A 12,675-nucleotide genomic window follows, 5' to 3' on the forward strand; every position below is an offset into this window, starting at 1 on the left:
GGCTCAAGCGATCCTTCTGCCTCAGCCTCCCGAGTAGCTGGGACTACAGGCATGTGCCACCATGCCCGGCTAATATATATATATATATATATATATATATATGCATATATATATATATTAATTGGCCAATTAATTTCTTTCTATTTATAGTAGAGATGGGGTCTCGCTCTTGCTCAGGCTGGTTTTGAACTCCTACCCTTGAGCAATCCACCCGCCTCGGCCTCCCAGAGTGCTAGGATTATAAGTGCGAGCCACCGCACCTGGCCTCGCTACTCCTTTTTGACAGCATACTGGAAGTCCTAGCTAAAGCAATAAGACAAAAAAAGGAAATAAAAGGTATACATATTGGGAAGGAAAAAACTAAAACTATCTGTTTACAGATGACATGATTGTCTCTGTAGAAAATCCTAAAGAATTGACAAAAAAACTTCCTAGAAATATTAAGTGATTATAGTAAGGTTGTAAGATTCAAGGTTAACATATAAAAGATCAAATTGGTCACATCATTGCCTGATGCCAACCCAATTACCATTAAGAGTTGCAGATGGCCGGGCTTGGTGGCTCACACCCGTAATCCTAGCACTTTGGGAGGCCGAGGCTGGTGGATCATTTGAGCTCAGGAGTTTGAGACCAGCCTGAGCAAGAGCAAGACCCTTTCTCTACTAAAAATAGAAAGAAATTGGAGGCCAAGGCGGGTGGATTGCTTGAGGTCAGGAGTTTGAAACCAGCCTGACCAAGAGTGAGACCCCGTCTCTACTAAAAATAAAAAGGAATTAATTGGCCAACTAATATATATATTAAAAAAATTAGCCAGGCATGGTGGCGCATGCCTGTAGTCCCAGCGACTCGGGAGGTAGGATTGCTTGAGCCCAGGAGTTTGAGGTTTCTGTGAGCTAGGCTGATGCGACGGCACTCACTCTAGCCTGGGCGAGACTCTGTCTCAAAAAAAAAAAAAAAGAAGAAAAAAAGAAAGAAAGAAATTAATTGGCCAACTAAAAACATATATAGAAAAAAATAGCCGAGCATGCCTGTAGTCCCAGCTACTTGGGAGGGTGAAGCAGGAAGATTACTTGAGCCCAGGAGTTTGAGGTTGCTGTGAGCTAGGCTGATGCCACGGCACTCTAGCTGGGCAACAGAGTGAGACTCTGTCTCAAAAAAAAAAAAAAAAAAAGAGTTGGAGAGGATGGGTGGGTGGGTCTAGAAATAACACATGCAGTGACTAACACATTTTGGAGACTTAAAATCATGAGACACAAGTGCTGCTCCCTATTAGACTTTCCTGACCTTCCTCAAGAAGGTGATTAACCAATCAAGCCCTAAACAAAATGAGTTTATGGCACATTTCTCAGTGAGAAACTCCCAAAGGTTCTGAGGCTGTAAAATATACTCTCAATAATATGTGGAGTCAAAGTTGGGACCAGATAAATTCGTTGTTTGTAAAAAAAAAAGGCTGGCTAGGTGAGATGACTTCTAAATGATCCAACCCAGGATCTACCAGGTAAGTATTTCCTGGAGACAATGTGATTCAGGGAGTGATCTCTTGGGTCAGATAGATCTGGTTCTGAATTCCAGCTGTTTTCTCCTCAGAATCTCAGTTTCTTCGTATTTCAAATAGGAAAGAAGCAGTGTGAGGTGGATTAAGAATTCAGGTTTGCATTCAGAAAGTCATGTATCATTTTATTCCTTGCTCAGCCATGGACCCACTGTGTGAGCTGAGATGAGCAGCTTAACCTCTGTGAGGCTTGGTTGTCTGTTCCAATGGATGTTGTCACATCTTTCCTCTTCCTATCGTGGCCGTGAGGACTACCAAGGACCACGTGTCCGCAACCTGGACACAGTATCTGTTAGGATGGGAGGCAGTGTACACCAATGGTTAGGAATTTAGGCTCTGGAATCAGACTGCAACAGGCCTAGGTCAAATTCTAGCTCTAACAATTACTCCTGGTGAGACCTTAGGGAAGTCAATTTTTTCTCTCACCCTCAGTTTGTGTAACTGTAAAATGAGAATAATAACAGTAAACTATCTGTTGGAGTTTGCTATGAGGATTCAACCAGATGATGTGGGTACAGCTACCAAAACTGGCCTGGTTTTTAGTGTAAGTAGCCAATAAGGGACAGAGATATTATGAGACTGTCAATGCATTTTCCCAAATGTTTTAGGAGTTGAAAATATGCACTGAGTGCCAAAGCCTTCAGGATCAGATTCGAGTCAAAAGAAAAACAAAACACAACACCAAAACCCCTCATTCGTAGATGAAATAAACCGGGACCAACGTGACTACATCAAACTTCATCCCACATCCACAAGATGAACCCGACTTAATCACAGTGCAGCTCACATGCTGGACGCTCACGAGACCAGGGTTCCAGTCCTAGCAATGCCTGTACTCGCTGTGTGACCTGAGATAAATGACTTCACCTCTCTGGCCCTCAGAGGTTCACCTGGCACAGTAATTGTCTCCCTCACGGGATATTTAGAAGGATTCAATGAGAGATGCACAAAGTGCGGTGCGCAGAAAGGCTTGATGAGCGGGAGCTGCTGTTAATCCTAGTATGGCTCCATCCAGTCCAGTCTTTCCACCTTTTGGAGGGTTTCGCTTCCTGTCAGGCCCGGGTCTTGCCTCAGGCTGTCTCGCCCGCCGCTTACAGCTCGGGCTACAGTCCCAGGCTCTTCCGCGTGGTGCTCTCTTCCCACCTGCAGCTCCTCAGCGGGCCGCCGGGACGGAGGACAGAACCCTAGTAGCCGCCTGAAACTGTTTGGCTGGGTCCCGCCCCCTCTGCGCTGTGATCAATCAGAAGCGAAGAAGCGAAGCCTGCGGGCCAATCGAATGCGGCAGCGGCGAGCAATGCCCGCCTCCTTAAAGCGCCGTGGCGCCTCATTGGATGAGTCCAAGAGCGAACCCTAAGCTGCTTAGAAGACAGGGGGCCAATCAGCGGGGCAACCGCTGCGGACGCAGTGTGAGGGACCAGTCTGCCCGCCGCGGGAGGCTGGCGAGGTGCAAGCTCGCTTGTCGTAACCTAAGCCCTGCCTTCGAGGGAAGCCCGCTGGCCGGGCTCATACGCTCCGGTCAACTAATGCAGGGAGCCATTCTTTCTGTGGCGTAGGGGGCCGGCACGTGACGCGCGCGGGTGTCCGTGAAAATGTGAGGTGCGAATGTACCCCTGCCAGTCGCGGGTCAAGGCCCTGCCCCTCTTGTGCCTTCCCTGTCCCTGTAACTTCCAGGTGTGCAGGGTGAGTTGCGCAGCCTATCAGCGGTGATTAGGGCAAAAGGCGGGAAAAGGGAGCCGCCCACAGGCACCCGAAGCCTGACGGGCTCCTGAGGGAGTCCCGGCCAATCAGGTGTGGCGGCAGCCTACCCACCCCTGTACGCTTCCCCAGACCGTAAATCTCCATATATTGTAAAGGGTTGAGAGAAGAGTGAAAGGGTTTCTGAACAAGAGCTACTCAGGGGGGCAAGATGGAAGCAATAAAGGTGGTGGCATCCCTGAGCACTTGCAGACAGAGGCCCCAAGGCTACTCTGGTGAAGGAGGTTCCAACTCGGTCGTGCAAAGGGAGTGGGAAAGGGCCAACTCCGCAGCCAATCAACACTGGGGGGCAGAGGGCAGTCGCTCGAACTCTTCTACTGAGAGGCCCGAAGCCTAAGTCCCCCGACCAATCAGACTCAAGGCCCTGCCCCGCCACAGCCAATCAGTGGCGAGCCCGAGGCAGAGCCGAGGAAGTGGCACTGTCCTAGGTGCCTCCCAGGCTGCTCAGCGCGCTCAGCCAGTAGGGGAGTGCGGCCAGCGCTGCAGCCAATCAGCGTCCGCCTCGGGCTCTGGGCGCGAGGAGCGAGCTGTGCACGCGCCTGGGCCGCGCGCCACTTCTCACTTTCTAACGGCCACTGGCCACTCCGGCTTGCTTGCGCTGCCCTAAGTGTATGCGGGGCTGAATGGGGAGGAGGAACAGGGTCTGAGCTGGTGAGTGCCATGGTTTTTCTTACTCTTTTTCGGGCTTGGGCCTGGCCCAGGCCAAGCTGGTGTTTTGGGGCTTGAGTGGCCGCCGTTGAGGATCGGAAAGTGCGGGTTGAGGGCTTTAGGCCCTGGGGTTTGCGCCTGCCCTGGAGAGGCTGGAAATGGAGGCTCCTGGCACCTTTGGGCCTACGTTGGGCAGAGGCCAAGCCAGCATGCCCTCTGAGTTGGTCAGTGATCCTTGAGGCCAGCCTGACTTGGAAGCATGTTCTGGGGAAGTTGAAGGCCCTTGGCTCTTCATGGGGTCATTGGCCACGAGGTATGGCCTCTGGACAGTGAGAGGTTATCTGGGGTCTCGGGACTGAATCTGGATCTGGTGACTCAGAGGAGAGGCCTGTAGCTCTCCGGAGGTTATAGGAAGTCATTGGCCAAGAGATGAAACTAGCGTGCACTTGGAAGGTTTTCTGGGGCATTTGAACCCAGCTTGGGCTGGGAGTGAATGTTAGTGAGGTCGAAAGCCCACCGAGAAGTGGTCAAGGACCATTGCATCCAGGCTGTGCAGGGGACATGCAATTGCAAGGCTTTCTGGGGTTTCCGGGCTCTGAGTTGAGATGCTTTTGGTAGATGCTCCAGTACTGAGTCCAGGTTGGTCAATGTGACCAAGAGGTTGGCCTCTAGAAGTTCTGGAGAAGAAGTCTCTGTAGCCCAGCCAAGCTTTTGCCCTGAGTGAGGTATTATTGCCCTGTGGCTCTAGATAGAACTGGGATTGGGTTGTGTCTGGGCCTCTTTGGTCTCCCTGTCCCCACTCTTCCCTATGCCCTTTGTGGTCATTCCCAGAAAATGTTGGGCTGTAAGCATGAGGCAGTTACATGGGGAAGGTGAATGTTGGCCTGGACCACAGGAAGAGGTGTGCAAAGATCTGCTCTTTAGGAAATCAACCCAGGTTGTCTGTACTGATGATCTATTCACACTCATAGAGCAGGGTGTTGATATCTAATTTCACTTGGCTGTTCAATGGTATTAAAGCTTTCAGAGTGCTTTCATGTACACTAAGTTCTTAAACCAGGGGTGGAGGTGAAGGGTTGGTCTATGAGTGGACTTCAAAGGCTGTGATCTCCTGGAAATCCTAAGAACAACCCTATGCATGTGTGCATTTGTTGGGGGGGGGGTGAAAGGATACAAGCATGAGCAAGAAGGAATAACCTGTCCAGGAATGGGCGTCAGAACAATCTGTGAATCTCTTGTCATTTACTTGTATACAAAATGGTATGAGCGTCTACAACTTTCTAATGTAAATGGTTGGCCCTATGGTTTACATTCTCAACTGGATGTTGACCCCCTAAGAGGTTAAGAACCATTGGAATAAGGTAGGCTCTTGTGTATGGGGCCTGGGCAAGACTACAAATGGAGATTCCTTCTTTTTTTTCTCACACTCAGTGTTGGCCTACCCTTCAAGGTGTCTGACATACTAGCCCGCACAACCAAGCTCAGTCTACATGCCCTGCACACAATCAGGGCCTAGGGTGTGTCCATCAGTCACCCAGTCCACCCTCATGAATATAGACCTGGGGTTGGGGCCTGTGTAGGCCCCGAAAGTGGGCTTAGAGTCATTTGGTCCAGGAAATCCAGGATTCTAGATTCTCAGACCATGGTCTAACATGGGAGCTCACAAGCTCCAACTAGGCACTTCCTAAATACCTTTGGACTCCTCAGCCCATGGGAAGGGACATGGCCAGAAGTCAGAGTAGGGCCTTCTGCCCAGGTCTAAGTCAATACTGGTATTCAGTATTACTCTTGAAAAAGCTCCTATGAGGAAGTTGAGGCTCTTGGAAGAGTTAGCCCCATATGAGTGCCAAAGAAAAAGGCCATGCAATGTGAGGATGCAATGGAACTTGAGTTTTCTGACTTCTAGTCTAGTTTTTTTCTACTTAATCCACATATCACTTTGTGCTATGATAGGGTCTCAAGAACCTAGATTCAGCTCACCTGGGTATGACTATATCTCGTTCTTGGGTTATATAGAGCATTGATTTAAGGGAAAAAAGAAACTAACTCACCCTGTGGTATCTCTTTTCTGGTATGTGTTGGATATACTTAACTAGAAAGAGTGAACATCTTTAAAGTTCATGTAAGATTTGGATAATTGGTCTTAATCTATATAAAATGCTATGAGGAATTTAACCTTAATTTGTGGAAAGAGATGTGTTCCTGGGAAGAGTGGCTAGTTAATAGATTTTTTCTAAATTGAATCTTGTTTTCAACTTGGCTTGGGAAGAGCCAATATTTAAAATAAGTGAGATAAAGGGAGAACATTTTTCATAAAACAAATAATCATCCCTCTAGTTGGCTTACTCTGATGGTTTAATCCTAATTCTAATATTTAAAGAGAATCTATATTTGCATTGCTCTATTGACATCACATCACATTGCTTGTTATATCAAGCTGGATTGTGACTGAAGGAGTTTGTATACAAGGATTTCTGGAAAGCTCTGATTTTGCAATCAGGGTGTGCACTGAGCCCCTCACATATTTTCTCCCCTTAGTGTCTCCCTGGTCAAGCCTATCAGTCAGAATTTAAAAAATCAGATTTCAAACTTTATTCAGTAACAGGAGTATTAGAAAGAGCTGAGAGGCAGAAATCATACCTCCGTTCCCTACATATTCCTCTTCCAATTATGTTCTACCTAATCTCTCCTACCCATGCTACCCTCTGCCAGGATGCAGGCTTGAGTTCTCATAACCTGTGGTTTCCTAGATCTTCCCCAGAGAGACAACCATGGATGATTCCTTGGGAAGCGGAAGGTGGGCAAGGTTTTTGAGACTAGGGAGGGGAGGCCTTTCAAGAACAGCAACAATTAGCAGTGTCCCTACCCTTCCAAGTCCAAGTGCTGTTTGCTTCTGCTTCTGCTGCACTAAGTGCAGAATGGCTTGAGTTGTTTGTCAAAAATGTAGGGAGAGGCTAGACAAGCGCCTAGAGTGTCACCAGCATGAGGGATACCCTTAGGTGAGGTAGATACCAAGTGGGAGGCAAGATGGGGTTTCCCATTCTTGGGGGCTTTTGTTCAATGGGGAATACCCTTGACCCTTGTCCTCCCTTTAGGTTCCCCGAAAGCCTACTGATGCTCTTTGTCAACTACATTTGGCTGACAGAGAATGCTGCCTGCTGAGCAGTCTCAACTCTCTTGATCATCAATTTGCAAACCACACTAGTGGGGGGCTGAGTCACAGACACATGATGTAGGGCTGGGAGGTGAGGGGATCACACTCTACTGGATGATGACGTAATCTTCCAGACCCCTGTACCTTTCCTTCTGTGCCTGGGGCTTCTCCCTCATGGCTTTCCCCAGTTATTCCTTTTCTTTGGTGACTGTGTATTTCTGTGCTGGAGGAAGGCTGTTTCCCTCTGTGAACATACATATCAGAGGGATTGCTGCTTTCTGTGTCTTTTATATGGGTGTCTAATGTGTCCCTGGGTGTGGTAGTGTGAGGAATTAGAAAGCTCAGAAGTGGAAAATACTTAACGCTCAGAGTAGCAGATGAATACAGCTCGCACATTTGCATTTTCCCTTTCACTCTGACTCATCTTCCCCTCTCCTTACCCGATTGCCCCTCCGCCAGCCTCACCCATTGACACACCCTGTCTGATCTAGGAAGGGTTAACACCTGCCTGCGGCCAAGCTAGAATGAGAAGGAAGATAGGTTAGGTCTAGAGGGAGAGAATAAGAAGCTGGTTTGAACATTTTGGAGCCAAAGTGAGAAATGGCAGCTTAAAGACACAGTATTTGGGTCTAGGAAGTGAAGCCCAGGGGGAAACAGACTATCCCTTGTCACCAAAGCAGCCTACTGGTACCTGACTTGTTTATCTTCCAATTATTTGTTGTGCCTATATAATATTCTAGGTATATATCATAAGTACTTTATCAACATTTGTAGAATGAATGAAAAATCTGCTACAGGAACAGGGATAATAGAATAGCAAGAAACAGAAAAAGAAACTTGAGTCTTTCATCCCTTCCTCAGATCAAAGAGTACTAAAGTGTGAAAAGAGGGGAAACCTCCGGGGACCTTGACTCCTTGGGCAGGAAATGAAAGAAACCTCTGAGTCTTGATTTCAGAGAAATGTCATTTGTCATTGGCCCAAGAAAAGGAGGTTTTCTCTTCGAAGACCACCGCAGGCTGTTCCTGGGGTTGCCCCCTTCAGAGCTCGGTGGGAGGATCTGAGTCACTCACACACCCAGTCCCCGATGGTGGCCCAGATGACAGGGGTCATTACCACAGAGTAAATGAGGCTTCCCAAGTAGCAAGCCAGGGAGAGGGAGGAGGCATGCTTTTGGTCCTCTTTCACAGTCTTTGGAATCCAGATGTTCCAGTCCTTTTTACTGCTGAGGTAGTAGAAACAGCTTCCAGCCTCTAGTGCTCTAACGGTCACCTCTAAGAAAGAAAACTAATGCCATTTGATTGGTGCTAGGTACTTATAAACCATTTTCACATTCATCATGTCATTTCATCTCCTCCAAATGAGAGATTATTCCTATCCCATGAAAGAGGTAACAGGCTCAGAGAGGTGACTTGCCCCAGGTCACTCAGCTAGTAAATGGCAGAGATGAAACTCAAATGCAGGTCTGATTATTCCAAAGTCCTTGTTGCTACAGATACAGTTTTTTGACTCTAGGAATTCACAAAGTAAGAGACAGGAGGTTAGGAAGCAGAATGCCTGGGCTCTGAAAGTAGAGGGTGCAGTCTCCCATCAGGCATAAAACAGAGCCAGGGTTATAAAACCACACCCCCTTGGGGGACTGAGGCAGACCGATACTTGGGACATCCAATGGAGGACTGTGAGGTCATGGGCGGGGCTAGCTCCGGGGTGAGGGGCCTAGAGCCCCAGCCGCAGTTCAGAGCATGCGGTGTCCAGGAGGAAGCGACAACGGGTGAGTGGTTGCCTCTTCCCAGCTGAAGCTTTCTTCCCACCACAGCTCTGCCTGTCCACTCCCTGCCAACCTGTAGCCCTCTCCCCGAGGTGTCCCAGTAGTACCCCTCCCTCTCACAGGTCCCTGTTCACAGTGAGCCCACACCTGGGAACATGCCTGCTGAGGGCTAAGACACTTAGCTTCTGTATCTGGGTTCCCAGTTCTCTTCTTCAAAGCCAATGTGGTGGTTTTGATGTGTGATAAACTCCTGCCATGTTGGGTCCTATCTTCCTATTCTTCACATTTTGTTTTATGAAAAACAAAATCACACCATCTCCTTATCCTAATCTTGAGAGGAAACAGCCTCCCTCACTACACTTCACATTTCCCTTTCTCCTACTTCCTTGGGGCCAATTCTCCAAAAAGCTCCCTCCATCACTGGGTCACTAGCCTCTCTCCTGTGGCTTCTGCACCTGCTTTCTGAATTCACTGGAGGGGAATCTTTGTCTTTTCTCTGAAGATGTGTTCTAGAAGCTTCAGTTTCAGGGCAATGATTGAGCGATACCTTACAGCCTGCCCTCCTGCAGCCATGACCCCTGTCTTACTGTCTTCCTGCCTTTCAGGCATGATGGGCTTGTGGGGGGAGGACCCACTAGCTTTCGAAGCTCTCCCATGAAGCTGTGTCTTGCTCCATTCCTAAATGCTAGGGGTGATTGGGTTTCATGGTGATCCCTTTGTCTGGAATGAGGACAGCCTGGCCTGCTCAGAGGTCCTTCCCTGCAGAGGGGCTTGGAGAAGCAGAAGTGTCAGTGTCTGCCATCCTTTAAGTCGGAGACTGCCAGTGGGCAGGCCCTGTCTATACTTGTCTTAAACACACTGCTTGATATTGTTGTTAACTGCCTGGCCCTTGCTCTTTAAGTCCTGAATTTGGTCTAATTTCCATTCTCCCACCATCATCCCCATCCCTAGCTGCTGTTATGATTCTGGATAAGCTCGGATCCTCTGTTGAGTTAGTTTATTTGCTCGCTCAGGACAGAGGTCTCTGTTCTAGAACCAGCAACTCACTCTTTCTCCCCTCACCTCCGCAGGTTTGAGAATATGCTGTTCCTCCCTCGCCTTTACTTCATGGACCCCACATTGTTGCCTTTCTCTTAGAGCCTCTAGGATTGGTACCTAGGCGAGGCATAATGCCCCTGCCTCCCATAAGACTGCCCAGCCCCTACGGCTCTGATCGGCTGGTACGGCTGGCAGCCAGGCTCCGGCCCGCACTATGTGATACCCTGATCACCGTGGGGAGCCAGGAGTTCCCAGTCCACAGCCTGGTGCTAGCAGGTGTAAGCCAGCAGCTGGGCCACAGGGGCCAGTGGGCTCTGGTAGAAGGCATCAGCCCTTCCACCTTTGCCCAGCTTCTACATTTTGTTTATGGAGAGAGTGTAGAGCTGCAGCCTGGGGAGCTGGAGACCCTCGAGGCGGCGGCCAGGGCCTTGGGAGTGCAGTCCCTGGAAGAGGCCTGCAGAAGGGCTCGAAGGGACAGGGCTGAAGAAGAGCTGGACCCAGGGCTGAAGAAACGTCAGGAGGAGCCAGAGAAACCCACAAGGGATTCTGAGAGAGGACTGGGGAGGCTTGGAGAGAAGCAGGAACCAGAGAAGTTTTTTAGAACTGGTGAGAGAGAACAGGAGATGTTGCACAAGCACAAGCCACCGAGAGAGGGCCCTGAGATGGCAGGGGCGAGGAGGGAGGATCAGGGGGAGCAGATGAGATCAAAGGAGGAGAAATTCAGCCAACCCCCTGTTTGCCACGGGGCAGCAGATGGGAAGCAAGGAGTGGTCATGTGGGTGAGGGAGAGTGCAGGGGGCTCTGAGGAAAGTCTGCGGGAGTTCCCTGGCCCCCTTCCCCTACCAAATTCCTTCCAAACCAGCATCATCCCCAGGCCCTGGTGGGCTGAGGCCCCTTGGTTTGGGGAGAGCCAGCCTGCCCTGTGGAGCATCCTGCTGTTGCCGCCCAGATATGGCACTCCCTTCTCCCATAGCACCCCCACCACTGGAGCCTGGCAGGAGGTCTGGCCTCAGGACCAGAGGTGAGTGAAGGGACTAGGAAAAGGCCTCCAGGCAGGGAGGGAGTAGCTCAGGAGAGGCAGCTGTGATGGGTGGAAAGGCTCCAACCACCTCTCTCTCTACTGTGCATTCCTGAGTTGGGGATGGGCAAGAATCTCCTGCCACAGAAAGCCAAAGCCCAGCCCTTGAGGACTCAGGACATCCCCCTCTTCAAGAAAGGGCCAGGCTCCCAGGCTTTTCCAAGGCTATAACTCTTTCCCACCCCACCTCCAGGATCCCACTGGCCCTGAACCTCCCCAAAGGGCTCTGGAGCCAGAACCAGCTGGCCTCCTCCAGCCCCACCCCAGGTAAGCCCCTCACTGTCCTGCACACACCTGTAACGTGGTCTGTCCTCTGGGGCTGGGGTTCCAGGAGTCCAGCCTGAGCACGGCCCCTGCCTCATTCTGCTTCCTACAGGTTCCCTCTCCCAGGGGCCCACACAGCTCAGCCCTGGGGAGACGGAAGAGTCTGATCAGGGGCACACAGGTGAGTAGGGTGAGGGCACTTTTGCCTCAGCCCCACTGTAGCCCCTGATTCTTGTCTGGGTGTTACAGTGATTCGGCTCTGGGATTCCTGGCCTTGCCCTCCTTTGACTTCTCTGTCCCCACAGGAGCACTTGCAACCTGTGTGGGTCACGAGGGCACAGCAGGCCACCCATCTCACCAACACCCTCCCCCAGCCCCTTCTGCTCGGTCTCGGCCCTATGCTTGCTCTGTCTGTGGGAAGAGGTTTTCACTGAAACATCAGATGGAAACGCACTACCGAGTCCACACAGGTATGGGTGCCGTGCCTGGTGTGAACTGTCCGCTTCCTTCCTGACTCCAGTCTGCCCAACTCCGGCGCAGTTCCCTCACCTGGTTGCCCAGTCTACTCCTAGCTTGGGCAGCCTTTGCTCCCTTCTTCCTTCCTTCACCAAGCTCCCCTTCTGCCCGCCCTAGGAGAGAAGCCCTTCTCCTGTAGCCTTTGTCCTCAGCGCTCCCGGGACTTCTCTGCCATGAGCAAGCACCTGCGGACGCACGGGGCCGCTCCGTATCGCTGCCCCCTGTGCAGGGCCGGCTGCCCCAGCCTGGCCTCCATGCAGGCGCACATGCGAGGCCACTCACCCAGCCAGCTCCCGCCCGGATGGACCATTCGCTCCACCTTCCTCTACTCCTCCTCCTCCTCAAGGCCATCCCGGGCCTCGACCTCTCCCTGTTGTCCCTCCTCCACCACCACCTGACGAGGTGTCGGTAGCTTCTTTGGGCTCAGCCAAGATTCCAAGTAAAGAATGAGAATCGGGGCGGCTTGGCATCTGGCCCGGCACTGCTGCTGCGGCAGCTTAGCAAACTCGGCCCCAGAAGCGCCTCGGGAAGGCGGCTGAGAGCTCTCTCCCGGACGACCGCGGGTCGCACACGCCTGGGCCAGCGAGCCTCTTTAGGGTGAGGGCTCTAAAGTTTACAGGAGTGAAGGTTAACTGTACGGGGACGGCCGATTTCATCACCATAATAAAGAGTTTCCTGTGCTCTCCTTCCAGGACTAGAAAGCCGACTTCAGTCTGTGCGCGGGGGTCCCCCAGCCTTGCCCCTTGTCCTAGAGCGGCCCCTTGTGGCTGTGCGTCCGCTGTCCAGCGGGGTGGACACTTCCTCTGCTCCCCTGGGCGCTCCGTCCTCTCCTGGAGGCAGCCTGCCGCAAGGGCTCGGTGTTCAGGCAAACTTCGCAGCAGGCCCTGGGATGGTGGAGGCTGTG

General features: G+C 51.1%; 1 protein-coding gene across 1 annotated transcript; it reads left to right on the forward strand.

Moving 5' to 3' along the window:
- The first annotated feature begins 3,868 nt into the window (after window positions 1–3,868).
- On the forward strand, window positions 3,869–12,457 carry ZBTB32 (zinc finger and BTB domain containing 32). Its single transcript, XM_012775027.3, has 6 exons — window positions 3,869–3,958; window positions 9,946–10,934; window positions 11,185–11,258; window positions 11,368–11,436; window positions 11,561–11,725; window positions 11,889–12,457. The coding sequence occupies exons 2-6, from the start codon at window positions 10,045–10,047 to the stop codon at window positions 12,167–12,169; spliced, it is 1,479 nt and encodes a 492-aa protein (XP_012630481.1). The 5' UTR covers window positions 3,869–3,958; window positions 9,946–10,044; the 3' UTR covers window positions 12,170–12,457.
- The last annotated feature ends 218 nt before the right edge of the window (window positions 12,458–12,675 follow it).

This window comes from Microcebus murinus, chromosome 16, assembly GCF_040939455.1.
Source record: "Microcebus murinus isolate Inina chromosome 16, M.murinus_Inina_mat1.0, whole genome shotgun sequence".
NCBI lineage: Eukaryota > Metazoa > Chordata > Mammalia > Primates > Cheirogaleidae > Microcebus > Microcebus murinus.